This window comes from Prunus mume, linkage group LG5 (assembly GCF_029339155.1).
Source record: "Prunus mume cultivar Tortuosa linkage group LG5, ASM2933915v1, whole genome shotgun sequence".
NCBI classification, from domain to species: Eukaryota; Viridiplantae; Streptophyta; class Magnoliopsida; order Rosales; family Rosaceae; genus Prunus; species Prunus mume.
In genome coordinates, this window is record NC_142702.1 from 3116905 (window position 1) to 3139607 (window position 22703).

The window sequence follows — 22703 nt, forward strand, 5'->3', positions numbered from 1 at the left end:
GAGGATCCAGGTCTTAGAGCTAGACCCTAGGGCCAGGGACTCTCTTCTAGATTCCCTGGCCTGGGCATCTCACTTGTCATCTTTATATTCGGGTCCAACCCCATGTACAAATGTAATCATACACTATTATAATGAAAACATACTTCTCCGTGGACGTACTCATTCATTAAGAATGAACCACATATATCTTGTCTTCTTTACATTTATCGCCTGCCCAAGTCTTCACACACATGCTGAAGGTCCTCACCTTCACCCATCATCCATTACACTTCATCACTAAGTTAGACTCAATCTTGGCTAACCATTTTGAGCATCAACATATATCTCCAAAACATTGACCTACACAAAGGCCCCAGCCATACAACCTGCACAATCATCTTCTCCAACATCGCCAAAAATGTCTTTCAATGACTGTACATAATCCTGTGTTCCCTGAACACCCAAACATGGTGCGACTCTTGTCCTGAACCAGTAGGAGCATACATAATTATTGTACATTTTTCACCCAATTTCACACTGTAATCCTGGACTAAACAAACTTGCAGTAAAATGACCATAATATGTTATTTTTTGAGGTGCCCTTTGAAAAATCCCATGTGGAAAATCCACACTTCTATAAAGGTAGGTATTTATAAACAAAATACTATGACAATTCATTAAGAGTGTTTAACATTGGAGAGCTAGGCTAATGGGCTTTTAACTGGGCTCTCATTAATAACAACTATATTAATCAAAGATTTGGGCCTTGGGCCTCTTGGGCTCAAGGAAGATTTAATTCAGACACCCAAACGAAAATGGGTAATTTATTTTTTTCGTTTTTGCGCCGTAGAATTAAATAAGTAACATATTTAAATATTTACTAAAGAAATAAAAATTAATATGTAATTACAAATTAAAGTGATTCAAAAAGGCTAAAATATTACTTAATCACATATATTAAATTAAAGAAGTTGGCCAAAAAACAAAAGTAAAGAAACTAATTTTATATTTTAAAATTCAAAAAAAAAAAAAAAAAACCTCTCCCAATGAAATTCCATCGGCCAAGGTAGCATTCGTCAAGAGAAGTCTAATCCAACAAACTTTTGCCGGCATAAACCTATGCCGACGGAAATTCGTCGAGAGATGTGTTTCCTTAGTTTGCTATTTACAAGGTATAGCCGGGGGGCTATACTGTGAAGATATTATATTTTTAGAGGAATATAGCCGTTCGGCTACTTTTAAAATATTATATTTAAGAAGTATAGCCGCACGGTTATACTATTTAAAGGTATAGAATAGTAAATAGAATATTTTAATTTCATAAATATTAATTAATTACATTTAATGATCTTAAAGAATTTTTTGGAATTTAAAATTATTTTAAAAATACTTTCAATTATTTTAAAATTCTAGAAAATTAATTTAGTATTATAAAAATGGAATTTTAGTCTCCAAACCAAAAATCCAAGTCTCGAAACAAAAACCATAGGACGCGCAAACTTCTTCTCTTCAAAGAAGACGTATTATTCCTGAAATTTTATTGACGAGATTTGGCGGGCAGAAAATGAAAATGAAAATGAAAATGAAAATTCCCTCTCGGTTGAGTTGATTTTGCCAAACGCTCAACTTTTCCTTTTCCACGCTCTAAATCCCGACTTTTATTAAAGTATCTGGATGTTTGACATATTAAATATGATTAATTACAGTTTGGTACCCTGTGATTACACCATTAAGACATGTTAGTCCATATCTTCTTAATTTTTACAATTAGATACCCAATCTTTTAAATTTGTTACAACGTGGTTCCGCCATTAGGGTTTTTGTTAAATTTCTCCATTAGTTGCCTACTTAGCATTATGGTCCCACATTTTTCATTTTTTGTTAATTTTAAAATGATTACAATATTTTTTGGGAGTTTCACTAAATTACCCAAAATGGGGGTTGAAATTATAAAAAAACCCAAACACTATTTAAACATATAAACACACCCAAAACTCATCATTACACACACTCAAAACTCATTTATAAAATGATTACAATATTTTTTTTCAAAAAAAAAATTGCAGAAAAAAGAATCCTCCCCAAACAGCTGCGATTTTCTTCTCCCTTTCAATCCACCATGACCACCACTCGCAGCCATCCTCCAAACCCCCACCCCCAAACGAACCCAGAACCCCAGCCCGCAACCACCCAGACTCCCTCCCCCTACCCCACGATTTCTTCTCTCCCTGCCCGACCCTAAACTCCAGTCCCCACCTACCAACTACAGCTTGGCGACCACTCTCTCTCCATCCTTCAAAGCTCGTTCCAGCCGTCACCGACGCTTTCCGGCGAGATCTGACGGTCTGCATCTCTCTCTCCTCTCCGCTCTCTACCCTCTTTCTCTCTGTGCAAATTAAAAAACCAACAAATTGGAAAAAAATAAAAATAAAAAAATTCGTTGGTTTTTGAATTTAGGTGTTTTGATTATTTTTTTTTTTTTTTTGCTCAATACATAACTGTATAATTAGCGTTATAATTTGGTGTCCCGTAGTTGTTGTGAATGTGGTTATGAGAATTTTGGGTTGGCTTGTGTCTTCTCCCCTGTTTGGTAGATCATGAACTGATGGAAAGAAAACAAAAGGTAACAAGTTTTCTTTTCTCAAAGTCTGAGACTTTTGCGGTTTTGGTAAATTTCCCAGTTTTGCAAAAAATTTCGCTGGTTTTTGGTGGGTGGGTACTGGAGTTTGGGGTCGGGCAGGGGGAGAAGGAATCTAGGGGAGGGGGATCGGGTCTGTGCGGGTGGTGGTCATCGGTGAATAGGGGAAGAAGAAAATCGCAGGGCGTTGGTTTGGGAGGATATTTTTTCCCTCCTCTTTTTTTGCAATTTTTTTCCCAAAACAAATATTTTAATCAATTTTAAATTAACAAAAAGTGAAAAATGTGAGACCCATAGTGCCACAGAGAGATGTGGCATAAATCCCAACGGCGTAATCACAAGTTACCAAACTGTAATTAACCCTATTAAATATAGTCGTTGTCAATTTGCATTATAGGCCCAACGAGTTGTTGCAGTGGTATTTGCCTTGAGTTTGACCTTGGAGGTCTTGCGTTCAAAATCTCCACCCTTCATCTTAAAATATTCTCTCTCTTTTTTGGGTCGAATACCTTCATCTCTCTCTAGACTTATTGCATGTCTACTCTAGGTCTAGGTGGAGGACTCTCCTCTCCTCTAGAATCCTCTTCGGTCGTTGAAAATTAAAGACATTCTAAATTAGTTCAACCACAAAAACAACCCACTCATCATAACAACAGAAGAGATCCAAGTAAGTCCAGCTTTTATTTTTCTGTTTGTAGTTTTCTGTTTGTTTGATTCCCGAGAAAACTTGAAAGAAAATACAAGAAAATGAAAATGTTGGGTTTTGGTATCTTCCCGTAAGTGTGGCGTTTTTTCCCTCAAAGAAGAGAGAAGTCAGGTGTTCCATCTGAGCCGACTGTAATTCCTTGTTTGTATCTTTTATTTGGTTTTCTGAACTTTTGTAGACATTTCCTAGTAACCGAACCAGCAAAGAATCTGGTTTAAGTTATATTTGTTTGAATGTACGGAATTTCTACTTCTGTTCGGAATTTCAATACAATTCCCGTGAAGTTTGCGTGTTTATTGAGGTCTTTCATTTGGGTCTGTGCAGAAATTTGAGAAGACCCATTGGACTGTAAAGATTTTCAAGTAATGGAGGATGTTCTGGACCAGCAAAGTCAACCACTTGGTATGTATAATCATACTTTGACCTTCATTTTCAGTTAAAGAAATAATTTTTATTTTCTACACTCCATTAAATCTTTGGGGTACACTCGGATACTGTAAGATCTGTCAAAACTATCTATATTGTTACTATAGAAGCAAATCCGTTATGTAGTTCTATAACAATCTTAAGAGGCTAACATTACTTGAATGGATGGTGTCCAATGGAAACTGAATTGAAATCTTATCGGATGCCAGAGGTATTTTTGGTTAATACTAGGATCGAACTGAGTGTTAAAACTTCATTCATAAGTTCCATAATTTTATAAGTAGAATTTTCTTCAAATCCTGGTTGTGTTTCAACAACTTTCAAATAAGGTGGTTTTGAAGTGATTGAGTTGAAATGAATACATGAAGATCTTTTCTTATCCTTTTCTCTAACATGACAAAATCTTCAATCTCCAATTCTTGTTGGTCATTATCAAGCCAAACTATTGTTCGGTTAGAACTTGATAGCATTTTGGAAATAATTTATGTTTCGAGAAGGAACACAATGCTTGGACACAATGACTGGGGCTTTTCTCCTCTCCATGCACTGATTCATCATTCCTCATTATTTTTATGTTAGTAACTGACAAATCCCTGTATTCACAACTCATCATAGATATGTGGGGATGTCAGTTATATAGGCCCTGTATAATGTGTACAGATGAAAGAGAAGAATGTTGTTTTCCCTTCTACTTAGGAGTGAAGCAGATTTTTAAATGACCATATATTATGGTGCACTATGAGTATTCTATTGAAACTCGTTTGAGTTTTGGAAAGAGATGTCGCAACATAGGCTAGTGACAATTATATTCTTTGTAGGTCAAGATGGTGAAAGTGAAATAGTAACTGAAGATGCTACATTTGTTCATGGGGAACCTCCTCAAGATGCTAATGGCCTCCCAAAAGTTGATTCTAAGGTGGAAGTCCTTCATGAGAAAGTCACGAAGCAAATCATTAAGGAAGGTCATGGTCCAATACCATCCAAATATTCAACATGCTTCTGTAAGTGTCAAATGGTTGCTTATTCTTGTACTTCTGCCACGATAATGTTTAAATACTAGTAGATATTGTTTCCTTTTTGGTTTTTCTGTGTACATTAGTTGAAAATCCAGGAATTCTTTTGTGCACATGTAATTTCTTAGCATTACTTACCATTGCATTCTTGGGCTTTGTGATATGATCTGATATAAAGCATTTTAGGGGTCTTTTGTCTGGCATAAAACATACAGTTTTAGATGGATCCAATTTCTTGTTGGAAATTTGATGTTATCACATAAACTAGGGTTCTATAGGGTTTTGGGAGAGTGTAATGGGAAGGGTGCGATCAATTAAGTTGAGGGTCCCAATTTGGCATGCAAGGCTTCAAAATCTTTACACTTACTACTCTAGAATACCCACTTGTGCATATTAGTATAACAATAGTTGTTGTATGAGGAGATCATATCGCATGAATAGAGTAAATAGGTGTTTACGTAGAAAGGAAATAAATCAGTTCTCCAGTATTTTGGTCTAGAAATCAGACTTGTATCAGTTAACAGACAAGAATTAACCTCAACACAATCAACCTTGAATTAAGCCAGTCTGCAAGCTGTAAGTAGCCATCACTAGTGGCATACTTTCCCGCAAGCTGGAGGCTACATATCATTGGTTGAATGTTTTGTTTACACAGTAGTCAGTATGAAGATAACTTTATTTCACACTCTGTTGATTGCTTTTCATTTCAGGAAAGAGAAGGGCCAAACAATAAAACTTTCATTTTTTTTAACGTATGCCTCATCAACTTTGACTTGTTTCAATATGATTTCAGTTGCATTTTTATATACATCCTCCAATGCAATTTCAACTACTAGTTACCTGCGCAAGTATTTGTTAGTATAGGCAGTAAGGCATATGAATGAGCTTGAGACTTGCAAACAGACACACATGACATTCACGTAGACAGAGGTTTCTGTACACTTAAACAACACAGTTTGTTATAATACAATTTGTGTAATAGTATTCTATCATTCCAGGAAAGAAAGAAAAAACAGAAAAACAAAACTTTCATTTTTTTAACGTATGCCTCATCAACTTGGACTCGTTTCTATATGATTTCAGTTGCATTTTTCTACACATTCTCCGATGCAAATTCATCTAATAGTTACCTACTTATTAAGGTAAAATGCATCATCAAATTTTTTAATTTTTGCTTGGATAACCACATAGAATTACTTTTTTGTACACATCCTTCTCATGGATGATTTACATATAACTTTAGTTAGTCAGGTTCCTTCAATCACTGAGTGACTGCATATATGTGACAGTGCACTACAGGGCATGGACTCAAAGCACAAGGCATAAGTTTGAAGACACATGGGATGAACAACGACCACTTGAAATGATTTTAGGAAAAGGTATTTGCCTTGCTGAGTCATCAGTTTCTTTAAATATATACAAAATATATGCAAATGGATTCTGACACGTTCCTTGTTCAACCTGCGGTTAGTTTTTCGATTTGTTTATTGCATTTATTCTCTCTAATTACTCAGATAATTTGTGTTCATAAAAAATTCAAGCATCCTATAGTAGTGTTTATTTAGACAAGTGACGAAAATAAATGCATTGGGCTTCTCATGAGAGAAATATTTTGTTTCTACAACAGAGAAAAAAGAAATGACTGGCTTGGCTATTGGTGTCTCCAGCATGAAATCTGGAGAGCGTGCCCTTATACATGTAGGCTGGGAGTTAGGGTATGGGAAAGAAGGAAGCTTTTCTTTTCCGAATGTTCCACCCTTGGCAGATATATCTTATGAAGTTGAGCTTATTGGGTTTGATGAAACCAAAGAAGTAAGTTGCTTCCAAAAGTCTCTTCGCAAGTAGTTATCATGGAAGTTTCAAAATCTCTTTGCGAGTGCTTTGCTTCAGTAATATGCTAACATATATCTGTGGACTCTGCCTTTCATAGGGGAAAGCTCGTGGTGACATGACTGTGGAGGAGAGGATTGGAGCAGCAGATAGAAGAAAGATGGATGGAAATGCTTTATTTAAAGAAGAAAAACTAGAGGAGGCTATGCAACAGTATGAAATGGTTATGCACTTGTAATTCTTAGATATTATATTTATGGTTCTAGATGAGCTTCTGAGTTGTTACAGTCTCTTTATTTAGATTTCCTTTTTGACAAGATTCTGGTTTCTGTTAGGCCATTGCATATATGGGTGACGACTTCATGTTCCAGTTGTTTGGGAAGTACAGGGACATGGCTTTGGCTGTTAAAAATCCATGCCACCTTAACATTGCAGCGTCTCTTATAAAGCTCAAGCGGTATGAAGAAGCCATTGGACAATGCAGTATTGTAAGTATATGCTCGAACAAGAAAATCATATTTCATGTATGTGCTCAGCAATTGTACTATTCATCCTTAGATACTTGAGAGTTGGATTATAGTAGGCTTATTTGGGAAGTGAAATAGCATACTGCATCAACAAAATTTGGATTCTTTCCTTAGCTTTGACCTATTATTTCGGATTGTCGTCGAAAACGGAAATGCTCTAGTTACCAATACAAACTTTGAAGGCTCACTGGCACCATTCTTCAATCAAAAATCAAAATTTAAAGGTCCTTGCTTAAAATACTGCACTCTTATGATCTCTGTAGTATGTGCCCATGCGCCATGCTGTTGTTTCAAATTATATGACTCTTATAACTTGGAATTGTAAATGCACTGATGTCTAATAATAGATTTTTATGCATTGTATGAAGGTAGTGATACTTCAATACCCATCCATATAATATCAAAAATGAACCGTGATTAGCACTCCAAAAAAGTCATCATGCACTTCCACCATGTGCAATTTGTCTCTTTTGTTTTTACAAGAGAGGAGTGCAAAATGACTTTTTTGGAGTGCCAATAACAGCTCCCTATCAAAATTCTGTCTTAACTGTAATTGAACAATCGCTCACAGGTACTGGCGGAGGATGAAAACAATGTCAAAGCATTATTTAGGCGAGGAAAAGCCAGAGCAGAGCTTGGGCAGACAGATGCTGCCCGGGAAGACTTTTTAAAGGCACGTAAATTTGCACCTGAAGACAAAGCTATTGCAAGGGAGTTGCGTCTGCTTGCTGAGCATGACAAGGCTGTTTATCAGAAACAAAAAGAGATCTACAAGGGAATTTTCGGACCAACCCTGGAACCTAAACCCAAGCAAAATAATTGGTTGATCGTCATTTGGCACTGGCTATTGTCATTGTTCTACCGTGTCTTCAGGCGTGAAAGGCATAAAGCTGATTAGTCAAAGCTCTTGAAGTCTTGAGTTGTACAATAAATGAAGAAATTTATGTATGAAGTCTATAATGAACAAGACCATGAATTTCATTTGTGGAGGGAGTTTCAGGCCTTTGAGTTAAATCTTAGATGAAAACAGTTTTAGCCTGGAAGATACAAAGCGACTGTTCTGAACTGTTCAACAAAAGCTTATTTTTCTGATGTTCCCTTTGTTTGCTGAAAGTTTCAGTTGTGAATTTTTCGTCACTGCCATAATCTTTCAGATTGTTCGTGTGGAACGAGTCAGATTGCTTTCAGTAATGCTTCTTGTTTCTTTAGTTTACCTTTTGCTGGAGAACTCCTGTTTCTCAGTTACGAGTCTATTTGAATGGAGATTTTTTTTGGTTTTTGGGTCATAGTTTGAATGGAGTATTTGAAAGTAAAGGATTTGGATTTTGACAATATTACTGAACTAGTTTCAGAAAAACTATAAAATAATTATAATAAGTAATAAATAAATAAAAACACTGCATGGAATGTATTTGAAATTAACTATTGGATTTAGGTTTGAAATTATTCATTCCAAATGGACCCCATCTACGACTTTCTTGAGCATATTTGCGAATTTTGGTCTTAAATTCTGGAAATGGAATAGAAAATGTTAACCATTCAATATTCATGAAAAGATCATTTGCCCTCTCTGAATTTCTAATTTTCTATGTCCTCTCAGAAGGAGACAGGCACTGAAACTGTGAAAAGCATTGCTGTAACTTTTTTTTATATATATATATACAAAAGATATTCTACTTAATCTAATCTAAATTTCAGAGAGAAGATTCAAACCCGAGTACAAAATAAAGAGCACATTCCTCAAATCAACTTGACTAAACCATTTCTGTTGTAACGATTATTCTTTGTACATACATTAGAGGTGAATTTTCCTGTCATCAGTCACCAGTATAAAAATAAAATAAAATAAAAAATCATCCCAGAAGTAAACAAGCATATCTAATACATATTACAAATATAAAATCCGGGTTTGGTTTAGAATTTTACATAAAGCAAGAAACCCAAATATTTTTTTATCTTTTTTTACCAAGGATGGTTGGGCATGGACATCCAAGCACAGTAAGCACAGACAATCCTTTGGGAGATGTAAACATACACAGCAAATGATAAGCTCATCAACATCAAGTCCTTCCAGTCACCCTTTTGCTTTGGGCTTAAATTCTCCTTCAAGTTCTTCCCCAGCCTCTCAAAACCAACAAAAAGCCCCAGCAACAACGACTGCTTATCTCCTTGCTTCTGATCTTTCTCTCCGGGCTCACGGCCTTGGCAAGATAGAAGAATGGAATCTGTTCTTGGGCTGCTTCTGCTTTTGGGTTCAAATTGAATGGAACTATTTTTTATTTGGAAAGAATGGCAAATTGAAAGAGCAGATGGACATGGAAGAAAGATCAAATTTTGGGTAATTAAGAAGGGTTGTTGGGAGGTGGAGTTGAACAAGATTGGTTTCTCCATGGATGCTTGTGTGGGGAAGTGTCTGGTGTTTGACCATGGAAAAGAAGGAAAAGAAGAAACTAAATCATTCTCAGTGGCCAATGTATAAGAAAATATCTTTTTGTTTTTCCCTATTACAATGTGAGAAAATATCTTTTGTGGGCATGTACAACTTTTTTGTTTTTTGTAGGTTAGCATGTATTTAGTTACCCCCAAAAAAAGTGAGCATGTATTTTTGTGGGATTATTTATGTTTTCATAGTTTGAAATGCAAATATGAAGAAGAGTATGAAACTAACAAATTTGGAAAATCCACTATAAACTGGTCATACATCCATAGTATATGAATCATATACCCACCGGTGTAATCCAATAAAAGAGGGCCTTGATTGCAGATCAATAGTCAAATCCTATGACACTTTGATAATGATGTGTGTGAGACAAATCTACATCCCCTTCTAAACTATCGTATGTATTCAAAAAACATGGGGAAGTGATTTTCTCACTCTTTTTTTCTCTACTTACACTTCATTTTGCTTTTTAATATTTTTTTAATCAATTTTGTTCTTTTTTGTTCTATCTATTTCCTATTCTACCCTTACCCTACAATTCCCTTTAATAATAAGACATGTACAATCACTTGCTAATATTATGAAAGAATAAAAATATGAGACTATTATGCATACCTTACTCTCTACATATCTAAGCTCATAATGAAAGTTTGGTTAGTAGCATTCTTTGATTCTTCTACCTATAAACATGTTAGCCCAAAAAATTTGTTATCTATTAACTACAACAAAGATAAATAGTACTTACATACTTGGTAAAAAGACAAAGAATTTGGTGTACAAATACTTACATTCCTATCCATTTTCAAAATTTATTTTTGTTTTATTTTATGTTAACTTTTCTTAATTTCAGTTATCAAAACTTTAAAGGTAGAATTGAAAGAGAAAGAACAAAAAAGAACAATATTGATTAAAAATTATTAAAAAGTGAAAGGGAGTGTGAGTGCAGAAAATGGAGTGGGAAAATCAGTTTCCAAAATATATTAATAATAATTAATAATATGATGTGACGAGAACAAACAAAAAAATCTCATAATCAAGGCATGTTGATTTTGAAATTCAAATAATTTTAGCACTTCTAATATCATTTTTCACACTTCATTATCACTCACGCATGAACAATGCGTGAAGTAATTGCAAGATGATTTAAAATGTGAAAAATCATCACCCTTTTGGAATTTTGAGATCCAATTTGGTATGCCAAAGTCATTGAAATCAATCAAATTGGATTGTAATGATCGGTGGCAAGCCTCTTCAAAGGCTCATGCCTCTCTTGTTTGTTTTCCTCCTCTCTTTCTTCCTCTTCTAAACTTATATGAGGTTGGCCTCTCATTGAAGTTTAGGTTTTCCTTGTTTTTGTTTGGGTTCGGTCTGTTATGTTTTGTTATCTATGTATTCTCTTTTTTGCCTCTTAGTTTTTGTGATCTATGTTTTGTTAGCTCTGGATTAGTTTTGTATCAATGAATTTGGGATTCAATGGTAAGAAATATTCAGTTTTTTTTTATTCAACATAATAAATTCTCATCCTATGAAATTTGAACTCAAATTTCCTCTAAAAGAAAGTGGGACCTAAATTATGATAAAAAACCCCAAAAAAAAAAAGGTGATTGCCAAAAATATATATTCTTCTATGTGGATGTTCAGACATTAAAATACGTGCGGACGTTATATATTTTCTACTATCCCTCCCTACTTTTTCCCTATTTACAATGACATCCGCATACGAGAAGAACTATATATATATATATATATATATATTTGAATCTAAAATCTTAGTAGTTTGTGCCTTGCTTTACTTATGACTTATGACTTGTGAGAATGACTGTAGAATATTATGCTATAAGCTGTTTTCAAACAACTTTCCTTAGATCTTCTTGAGGTGTAAAGATTTTGGCTTTTCTTTTCTAATAATATGCACTTCAAACTGAATATTTTGTAATTTTTTTGACAAGAAAGGGGGAGGTCATGTAAGGAAAGGAAGATAGAGAAAGTAAGAGGACGAGCACACTACCTTCTTGGATAACTGAGTTGAACACGTGCAATCTAATATTAGAGTTAATTAACTTAAAGTATACATAACACCTGGAAAGTGTAATTTCAAATCTAGGATATCAATACCAAAATCCATAACAATTACTTTATTTGGTACAACGGACTGTCATGGACTCTGCTAAATCTGTCTTGGATTAGTTTGGATTGACCTAAGATTATCGACCTACGTTTGGTGGTGCGTCAGACTAGGAAGCTGGATTGTAAAAATAATGAAGACATATGTTCGGTGCTATGTCGGACTAAAAAATAATTATTTTAATATTTAAATTTAATTAGGAATTTTGACCTAAAAATAAATTTAAAAAAAAATAAAATTATGATATTTTTTGTTTAGTGTTTTCTTCTTCTTTTCTTTCTCTCGTTCTTTAAGTTAGGGAGCTGATTTTTCCACTCCCCTTTTCTCCAACTTAAACTCCCATTTTGCTTTTTAATACTTTTTAATCAAATTTTGTTCTTTTTTTTTTCACTTTTATATTATTCCTTTTTCTTTATAATTAATTTTCCAATTTGCACTATATTTTCAAAAAAAAAATTTTTTTTCCCTTTAATCGAGTAAGAAATAATTAACATGTATATTTGTCTAGGGCAAAATTACATGGTCCACTTACAAAAACTCATGCCCCACGAAGTAAACCTTGCAGCCATTTTTTGTTTTGTTTTTTTTTTTTTAAGGAAACAAATTTTATATGGCCACAAAGAAACATAAATGCATCTAACTACACATTTTTACATTTTCTTTTTCCATATTCATCTCGCTCTTCTCCCTCTCTTCTCTGTCATAACCATTCATAAAACAAATATTTAATGAAGAATTTTTTTTATGAACTTGTGAACATGAATCGGAAAATGAAATTGAGTTTGAGACTATGAGTTTCAAATTCACATTAATGGAGTTCTCTTTGTTTCATATGAGATCATTTCAAACCTTCATTTTGTTTGGGTACCTTCTCAGAAAATACAAACAGCCAGGGATTGAAGAGAAAGAAAAAATAAAATAATGGAAAAGAATTCTTCTCATATAAATATTTCAGCATTCCAGTCCGTAGGGGAGTCCAAAAGCCTAGGTTTTGTTATGTTACAGTGATGAGGGTGAAATCCAAAAGACTGGGTTTTGTTCACTCTCATTGATTGAGTATCCATATCAAAATATTAATATAGGGTGATGGTAGAATAGGAAAGAGAAAGAACAAAAAAGAACAAAATTGATTGAAAAGTATTAAAAAGCAAAAGAGAGTAAGAAAATTAGCTCCTTTTATTTATTCCTCTCTCTCTCTCTCTCTCTCTCTCTCCATTCTCGTTTTCTTCTTTTCTTTTCTTCCTCTTTTCTTTCCTTCTTTCTTCTCTCTATTATGTTATGGTGCTTGGTTATTGGTGGTGATGATGGTCGATTGACTGATTAGGTTGTGATGGTGGTCTGATTAGGTCTGTGGTGGTGGGGTTTTAATTCAAGCCAAGGATTTGACTCCAATCGGACTCACGTGTTCAAAATAGCACGTTCACTATTTTGCAAATCACATTTTGGCCTCATTGTATTAGTATTAGACAAGCGAATCTGATGTTTTTCTCACTGTTGAATTATACAATCTCATTTAAGTTAATCCCCTTCCTTCCCAAACTTAAAATTCAATCATTATTTAACCCAATCCCGATCAACAAGGCATACTAAACATGTCATAATTCATTACTCTCCATTCACTTCGAAGGAAAAAAAAAATACAAATTTATAAATAAACCAAATCCTAGACATGTATTTATAGAAAAACCCAAACACTATTTAAACATAGAAACACACCCAAAATTAACCTCAAAGTCAACTTTTTGGGTGTGTTTATAAATGAATTTTGAGTGTGTGTAATGATGGATTTTTAGTGTGTTTATATGTTTAAATAGTGCTTGAGTTTTTTTATAATTTAGTTCTTATTTTTGGTGTTTTAGTGAAACTCCAAAAAAAAAATACATATCTAGAAACAAAAAAACAATGCGTTGACGTTTGTGGTATTTGAAGACCCCTTTCAAACTAGGTCTAGTCTCTCTTATCCCCTAGGTTGTCGCCATTTTGACTATTAAGTCTCAGATTCACCTTACACGTGTAGGGTACCTTTCTCAATCTTATCTCGATGTTGGGCCCCAACTGTGCCCCCCCAACACCTCAAATCTAAAACTTAATCTACACCCTCCTATGATAACCCAACGAACTACTAGACCCTAGATTAAAAGGCGACCAATATCAAAGCCAAAGTCAAAAAAAGAAACGATATGACGTAAAAAGTATCATTATAGTCAAAACCCTCTTGAAAACGTTAAAGAAAACGTGTCGTACGAGGCAAGAGATTGAAAACGTGAAGGCCCGCTTTTTCATTCTTATACGACATGACTTTTTTCTGGTCCAGCCAGGCTTGTCATCCAACCATCCCTTCCCTTTTTTTTTTTTTGGTAGTCCCTTCCCTTCTATATTCTGCTCAACTGTTATGAGAGACGTAGAGTGCATTTAACAATTGGCAAAAACAAAAAGAAACGAAAATTGTCCATTACACATTACCATCAATCTACCCAAATAGAACATCAAATTCAAATGGTTTCTGAATTTTTTTTCTGCAACAATCTTTTGATCTACATTCATTGAACTGCAAACCCAGCTAGTCTAGTGCTTATCAATCGTTGGAGTCCACTCGACAATTTCGTTTTATGATCGAAACCGTTTATTTTTTCAGTCAATTTTCAAGCATCACCCTGAAAAAAATTTAGCCAAATCAAAACCAAATCGAAAATCATTTCATCATTTGATTATCATTGTGAACACTACGTTTATAGAAAACGGTTATGTTCTCACATATTTAGTCCTTTACAGCATTAGGTTGGCAAAATACCACAAAACAAAGTTATGAACCTGCATTTGCTCAACTAGATTACATGCAGGTACATTCCATCCATTGAAGTAAATTCCTCTGATAAATCAACACTCGATCCACCGTTAACCCCATATTGCTTCCGTGAATCATAAATGGGAGCTGTTTTATAACATTAAGAGATGGGGCAGTCTCTGTACAGATTCTGGTTAGTGGTGAAAAAAAAAAGGAAAAAAAGAAGAAATACAACAGAAACTACTTTGGAAATAAACCTAAAGATAGCCATAAAAACTACATTACAACATAAAATTATGGGGAGATAACGTTGCAAACACCTGCCGCAGTGAAAGTTCTATAGAAACCCCTGTTGATCTGCCAAATCACAGAGAAAGGTTCCTCTTTGTAGCTTCCATTTTTAATAAAAGATCTTTAATATCTGCTTCCATCCTCATCTTCATATTTGAGTACTCACGATGCGCTCGATCTAGAGCCTGTAGTTCTTCAAGTTTCTTGTTACGCATTTCCTCGGCCTCAACCAAACGCAACTTTGCTATTCTACTCCTATATTCTTCTTCAATTTTTTCATTCTTCGCAATCGCTATGCGTTTCAGCCCCTCAGCTTCTCTTCTTGCATCATCTGCTCGTGTTTGGAACATTTTAGCCTCGGCCTGCTTGATTCTCACAATGCTCTCCAACTCATCGAAGAGAGGTTCTTTCGGGGCGATTGTGTGCAACTCCGTCTCTATAATGCGTTTATCATGCTGGTCATAGTTAAAGCTAGGAAGAATGCTAGCTGCAGTTTCCAACTGAGGTGCCTTTTCTGTATATACAGACTTCAGCCATGCGGGTTCCTGGCTTGGCCCAGCAATCCCATTGCTCACTTTACTTTGATCCTTTCCAGATAAAACGGGTGTTTTGCCCAGCTTCGAATTGTCAGCATCTGAAACCACAGTTAACGACTTAATTAGCAATCTTATGGTTTCCATTTTCAACTAACTAAAAACAGAATTACAACAACAAAATGGCACAGCTTTCAGATTCAATAAAGCCAAGAGTTGCTGCTACGACATTCTGTACTCGTCCTATATCCTTAGTGATACTGGTACTACTTTTTTCCCTCTTTCCCCTAACATTCTCCCATGAGCATAAAAAAGAAGTTCAGAATCATTGAAATATACATTTTCAGTCAAGCCCCCAAAGAATACTAAGAAACACACAAGCTGCAAGACACATAATGTATGTAACACATCTTTTTATATAAAAAATTAAAAAAATGTATGTAACACAAGGACCCAAAAAACAATCATGCAAGCAACACAGAAAACAAAGTTACAGATCATAGATCCAAAATGACAAATTTGAAATTTACAACTATGGTTTTTGTAGCTCCTCAATGATTTTGCCTGCATTAAAAACCATTAGCTCTAATGGTTAAAGCAGAAAGAACAAAACTTCCCCGAAATATGTGCATTTTCCAGCTTCAATACATAAACAAAAGGCTAAAAAATTGTTCGATATATCAAAGGGTTTCCATATATCTCAAAACAAGGAAAACAACTGAAAACAATTCACTATTGACATCAATTCGCAAATATCCCCTAAAATCTCCATGTAACATCCTAATCTTGTAGCATGATATGCCAAAGCCACTTTCCAGATGGAAATTCCAAAATATTAGAGGAAAGTCATCTTAGAAAACTATGCATAGTGCTAAATGATTGGTCTTTTATACTTCAAGAGAACCAAACAATATATGACAAATTGAAAATATATTTTAGCCAAAACTTTTTTTACAGACAAAAGGCATGATTTCGAAACTAATAATTATGATCAAGTCTACAGATTATGACCCCAAAAGATTGGAAGGACAAAACAATAAATCCTTTCTGATAAAACATATAACTTACCCACAAGGAAAGCCATGATATAACTGTAAACATCTGGAAGGTCAGACTTATGTGCCAATCTTGCCAGGGATTGATCAGCAATTTCATAAAGTCGTCTCCCTCTCATGTCCTTGCTGACAACAAAAATTCTCTTGACATATTCAAGTTCCCTAGCAAGATTTTCAATTGTCCAATCCTTTGCGAAATTCTGAAAAACCTCCTTCACAAAGCCAAACATCTCAGAGGGATGATCACAGGCAACACAATGGAACTGCATCTCAGTAGTCCCTTGAGATCCAGTAGCACTGCGTCCATTTCTAATATAAGATTCCCGCAATGCACAATCCGCATGGCACCAATGGAGACAAACATCACACCCAATCCAACTACATGTATTTGAGGCCATATCAAATTTTGAGCACACAAGACACATACAAGCACTGCAAAAACCATTCTTTTGTGAGCAAACCTTGCAATCACATTCATCCACGGGCACAGGACTCCGACAAGAAGGATTTCTGCATCTTGAGTTCAGAAAAATCTCAGCCAAATCAGAAGATGACACATCACTCTCTTGCTGGAGGAAATCTGGTAGACCAGTCTTTAGTGCAACCAAGATTTCTAGTTGCGCACGATGGGCTTTTAGTAGCGTCTCCATGGTTATGTCAGACCTGCTTTGCAGTGCCTTCTGAAATGCAACCAGTTGCATGCGCTTATCCATATTTAACATAATCTCACGAATGGTCTCCTTCATACATGCTGCAGATTGTCCTGTCATTTCATGAAACTTTCTGGCCATTACATGTATTGGATCAGAGACAATCCTGGCAATGATTGTCTCGACAAAATCAGCCCCACCAATGAGAAACTGTTCTTGTTCCTTCTGGCTGCTAGTTCTATATAAACTACCACTACTTTTCTCTCTCATTAGTCGTTTCCTGTCAAAACTATAATTTGATCCCATTTCATGAGATCCAACGCTATGCGAAGGTGATCTAACATCTTCCTGGTGCCTTGATTGTCCACCTGTCAACTGCTTATGGAAGCTCAGCTGCCTTTCCAATCCATTTGCCATTTTAGAGCTTCCTTCAGGATGTCTAAGATGTTGTTGCCCTTGGACGGATTGACCATTTTGAACGCCTTGTGATGATTGAGACTGTTGTTGATGAGACCCATTTCCATTCATCAAGAGTCTTTGATACAAAGGAACTTCTTTACTCTTAGCCTCATTCTGAGACAGTGCCTGCCAAGGAACTTCTTTACCCTTAGCCTCATTCTGAGCCAGTGCCTGCCAATCAATCCCCTGAAAAAGGGGGCGACTTTTAACCGATTGTTCAAAGTCCATCGAGTTCTGGGTTAGCGAACAACTAGGGTTGTGATAAAATGACTGAGAACCTGAAAAAGACACTGACTGAGTAAATCCATCCGAGTTAGTACGAAAAGTGCTTAAAGACTGAACACTCCTTGCTTGATCAGGAGAACCAGGAGCTGCCCCAATAGGTAATAAAACATTAGGCAAGCTAAGCGAAAGATCAAGTGGCTCAAGTGCCAACTTCTCATCCTTCATACTAACACCAGAGTGATCAGCTTTCTCCCGTCTCCTAACAGGAGAGGTTGAAAACAACTCGAAACCCCTAGTGCTTGGTCCTTCCATATCATTGTCCATGCAAGTTAGGAGTTCTCTGGATTCTCTGGCATTCCATCCACCATCTTCTGCTGAATCCACCACATGGGCCGGTGCCACAGCCACGCTTTTCCCTTTGTCCTTAAAATTCTGACTCAGACCCACACTCGCATCGACCATATCCAGCTTAACCACTTCATTCTCCTCCTCCTCCTCTGTCACTTCCTTATCCGACTCGGTGATTTTCATCATCATCATCATCATCATCCTCAGCCTTCACTTCAAGGTCTATTCCCTTGTCTTGCTTTGGTCCCTCTTCCAATTCCATCGACCTCTCCACAACCACGCCCTTGCTCACTTCCTCCTTGCACTCATTACCTTCCCTGAAACTCTCTTTTTCACCATCCCTATCTTCATGACCTTCCATATTCCGAGCTTCATCAATCATATCGTTCTCACTATTTGGCAACCCCTCATCTTTCTTTTCCTCATCTTTCCTTTCACACACATTCTCTTTACTCACATCTTTCACCTCTTCTTCATCCAAAGACTCGCCTTTATCCTCCCTATTCTCTTCCTCATCCAAAGACTCACCTTTCTCCTCCCTCACCTCGTCTTCATCCAAAGGCTCACCTTTCTCCTCAACCTTATTGGTATCCGTATCGGACCCAGTTCGATCCTGGGCTTCTTCCATTTCAGCTCCACCTTCAGGACCCAATTGGGCTTCACCTTCACCTTCACCTTCACCTTCACCTTCACCTCCTTCAGCTCCAGCTCCAGCTTGAGCTTCAGCTTCAGGCTCAAGCTCACCTTCCTCCATTTCACTACTAGCCCTACTCCCACTCTCAACCTGAACCTCCTCCGTCTCTCTCTTCCTCACCTCAACACTCTTCGACTGCTCACTCCCCACCGAATCCTTGGACCAAGTCGGTGACTTCGACTTCGACTCCGATTTCGACCCCTTTCCATCCCTAAATCTCCTCACCGGAGACCTAACCCTAGACTGTTCGCTCCCCGAATCTCTAGAATTCGACCACGTCGGCGACCTCACATCCCTCAACCCCTTCCCTCCTCTCTCCTCAAACTCCTTCCCAAACCTCCGCCACGACAACGCTCCGCTTCCTTCGCGCCTCGGCCGGTCCCGCTCCGATCGAAACCCTTTCGGAAACTCCGCCGGCGACCGCCTGGACGCGGAGAAGCTCTCCGACCTGTGCATCGAGCTACGATCGTACCCTCCACCATCTCTATTATACCGATCGAGCCCTTTTCTCCGGTCGAACCCGTCAAACTCTTGCTCCGGCCTCTTCCGGGCGGTCCTGGACCCGCCGCCGGCGCCGGCCGAGTCCCGATCATCGTAGGAGCGAACCGGCGCCAGAGAAGACGCCGACGAGGAGGAAGAGAGCAAACCCTTGCGTACAGTGTCTGGTTTGTAGTAGAAGCTTCTGTGCGAGGTAGAAGAGGAGGTCCGGCTGGGGTTCGGGTTGGGGTTCGGATTCGGATCCTTTCCATACGAATCGAGATCGTCGCTGGATCTCAGTCTCTTCATTTCTCCCCCAAATTAAAGAAACAGAAAAACAAATCTAGAAAAAAAATAAATAAAGAGCTAGAATATGTTACATGAGCTAAAGGGGCGTGGAATTTTGCCCCGAGGACATGTCGAATTTACGGGTATTGCCACGGGAGCTGTTCGAAAGTGAGCTAGGGTGTTGCAGAGAGACCGGTGGAGGAAGGTAAGGGAAAGAAGGGAGGGGTAAAATTGGGAAAATGGTGGTGGTGGTGTTGGTGTTTCAGTTTCGGTGTGTTGGATTCAAAGTTTGGTAATGTTCGAGTCAACGCAGTTTTAACTACTGAGGAGAGAGAGAGAGAGAGAGAGAGAGAGAGAGAGAGAGTGAGTTGGATACGCAAAGTGCGTGGAAACGCATTCAAGTGTGAGTCGTTTTGTTGGCAGAGCAAGGGGGGAGGTGTACTTTTGTTTGAATGCACAAAGTAGAAAGCTGCGTACTGCACCAGGCGCACGTTAGTTGTTGGTGATCTTCATTAAAAACTAGGGCACATTGGTACATAGTAGTAACACTTTTATTAATAGCAGACGTAGTCAGATTAGTTGGTCAGATTAATGAGTCGGTGTACTTGTATACAAGTTTGAATTTTCCTAATTTAAACTAGAGTTTGCATTATAAAATAAAAGTTTTATTACTAAATTAAAAATCAACATTAAAACTTTTCCTCCACGTACATCAATAAATGTTGAAGTTGCAATATTTTTTTTTAGTACAAACAATAGTATAAATTAAAGAAAACGAGGATTTTCAACACACACAACTAAGATATTATGGTGGTGCGCAAGGTCTAAAATATCGATGATTTTAAAAATATCTGTGGTTCAAAAATATGAAAATCTCAATGGAAATAATGGGAAATTATCGATATCGATAAATTAAATAAAAACCATGGAAAGTGTAAGAAAAATTGATTTCTCAAAACTCCTTTTCATTGATTTCTCATCCAAAGATTGATGATTTTATACCAAAAAAAAAAATTCTCCAAATGACAAAGTTGGCATTTGAGATTAGATTGCATGTACTTCATTAAGGTTAATGTTGTCATTTGCATAAGTTTTTTTTCAATGAAATCATAAATTTTTGGACAAATAATCAACAACAAATGGGTTTTGTGAAAACAAACTGAAACCTCAGTGGATGTTTATGTCATTTTTGGGACCAGAGGGGGTTTTGTGAAAACAGAAGAAACCTCAAAGGGTGTCAGTGCAAATAACTCTTTAAATTTTTCATCGTCTTCATCATCTAGATATTATCGATATTTTAGTCCTTAGTAGTGTGAACATGAGACCTTTGGATCTGCAAGTCAAAACTCTTTTTCATTAAGCAAATCCCATGGTAATAAAATATTCATATCAATGTACTATAAATTTGGTAAAGTAAGCGTATTAATTAGATCAACGCTATTTTGAAGCAATGATTGAAATATCGGCTGATACACTAATATATCTGCCGATATATCGGTATTTTCAACTGTCAACACCGATATCTGGAGGGTAAGGCCATATCTTCTCCTGTATCGACAATATATCCCCGATAAGTGCGATATTCCCGATATTTCCCAATACCCATAATAGAACCCAAAAAAAATTCAGAAGTTTTGAAGGTAATTGAAGCAAATTGAAACCCAAAAATAGTTAATCCTTGCCCAAAACCCTATAATTTATTAATATGAAGAATCCATGCACAGTCTACTGCCCACATACCTCCAATCCATTTGAAGATGGAATGACGATCAGTTTTAGATATATGAGCATAGGAACTAGACCTAATACTAACTCAAATGAATCTTATGATGACTATGGTTATGTCATGTCTGATTATAGTAGAACTAGTTACGGAGCTCGAGATGATAAAAAAGATTATGGACATACTAGTTAGTTAATCCTAACTATACCATATATGGGAGGACAATAGGGAGCTCAAGAGAGACCTATGTGCATCATGTTCAAACATAGCTTACAAACTACTCAGGTTACATGACTTGGTATGACTATTGTATGAATCTAGATGATTGTTCCTCATTGTTTGAACTCATATGAGCTCTTCATTTATGTAGATGGACAATTATCTAATTTGTAATCTAATGTTTAAACAAACTATGGATTTATGCATGGTTTATTCATTATAATTAACATTTTATTTTCAAACTTTTCATTAACGCGTATTACATATCACTTATATTTCATCATATGTCTATCTTATTATTAGTAAATTTTGAGTTTTATTTGTTCAATACATTCATTGATAATGTACATAATATCTATGTAAGTTTTACACCAAAATTATTTGTTTCAATGCCTATATCTGTCATTTTTGTTCATTTTTTTCCGATACCTAAAACGATAACGATATATCCCCCGAAATATCCGTAAATTGGAGGCCTGATATTATCTGCATGACCAATATTTTAATCCTTGCTTTGAAGAAAAACAATTTGTTCTGTTTAATCTCAATAATTTGTTAAGAATATCGAAAATACTATGAATGTTGAATACTACAAGATCATTAAGTTTCGGTTTTTTTTTTTTTTTTTTTTTGTGAAACAGTGGCAATTCAATTGAAGAAACAGGGCACAAACCCAAATTACAACATTAAGAACACAGCCCTGGAAGGAGGTTCTTGCAATATATATTGTAACAACAACACCAACTAAGCTCAAGTATTACAAGATAGTTAGAAAACAAATATACAACTTTAAACCCAGCTAACAAGGAGTTACAGATGATGAGGATCTTATTTCTGCACCAACCAGTGCTTAAGAGAGATCAAGACAGAGAACAAACTCTCAAACTTCATGGGATAGGAAATACCCCAAGAGTGGAGGGCATTACCGCTCAACTTCCACCAGGATATTTCAAAGAATATCACAGCATCTCCTAATCCCCCTTGATCCCCAAGCACAATAAAAGTAGATCCACCAAGATCAGCAGCCCCACCTCCAAAACAGAGAGATTGACACTAGATCTACTACACAAGTAGCAGATCTAGCAAGATCAGCCAAAAACAACCCCAAAAGACTGGGAAACAAACCCTCAAGAAAAGAGAGAAGAAACAAACCCTTGCAACAGCAGGGAGCAGACAAAACCCAACAGAAGTTGGGAGAGAAAACCTCTCCACAACATAACGGGGGGAAGAGAGGCCCGAATTATTAACTGAAGGGGGTGGATCCCCGGGAAC

At 36.5% G+C, this 22703-nt stretch overlaps 2 protein-coding genes across 4 annotated transcripts; one reads left to right on the forward strand and one right to left on the reverse strand.

The window, feature by feature from the left end:
- Positions 1-2143: 2143 nt before the first annotated feature.
- On the forward strand, positions 2144-8209 carry TWD1 (FKBP-type peptidyl-prolyl cis-trans isomerase family protein). Of its 3 annotated transcripts, none has more exons than XM_008233232.3 (8): positions 2144-2322; positions 3648-3725; positions 4568-4750; positions 6052-6141; positions 6390-6574; positions 6693-6815; positions 6928-7080; positions 7691-8209. In XM_008233232.3, exons 2-8 carry the CDS (start codon positions 3689-3691, stop codon positions 8015-8017), a joined length of 1098 nt encoding a protein of 365 aa, XP_008231454.1. In that variant the 5' UTR covers positions 2144-2322; positions 3648-3688; the 3' UTR covers positions 8018-8209. The 3 variants fall into 3 exon arrangements, with proteins under 3 accessions (XP_008231454.1, XP_008231452.1, XP_008231453.1); XM_008233230.3 differs by lacking the exon at positions 2144-2322 and adding an exon at positions 3064-3284; XM_008233231.3 differs by lacking the exon at positions 2144-2322 and adding an exon at positions 3297-3434.
- Positions 8210-14538: 6329 nt separating this feature from the next.
- Positions 14539-19768, reverse strand: TTA2 (fibronectin type III domain protein (DUF1423)). Its single transcript, XM_008233234.3, is given in 3 exon segments — positions 14539-15394; positions 16362-18207; positions 18209-19768. Coding segments are annotated over 3 exon segments (3708 nt in total). The 5' UTR covers positions 19511-19768; the 3' UTR covers positions 14539-14834.
- Between the last annotated feature and the right edge of the window lie 2935 nt (positions 19769-22703).

What these genes read in the sequence shown, in the direction of transcription:
- TWD1 (XM_008233232.3), top strand. Translation starts at nt 3,689, where the DNA reads ATGGAGGATGTTCTGGACCAGCAAAGTCAACCACTTG. An exon ending in CAAATATTCAACATGCTTCT is followed by an intron (nt 4,751 to 6,051) that starts GTAAGTGTCAAA and finishes TATATGTGACAG; the next exon opens with TGCACTACAGGGCATGGACT. An exon ending in CCATTGGACAATGCAGTATT is followed by an intron (nt 7,081 to 7,690) that starts GTAAGTATATGC and finishes AATCGCTCACAG; the next exon opens with GTACTGGCGGAGGATGAAAA.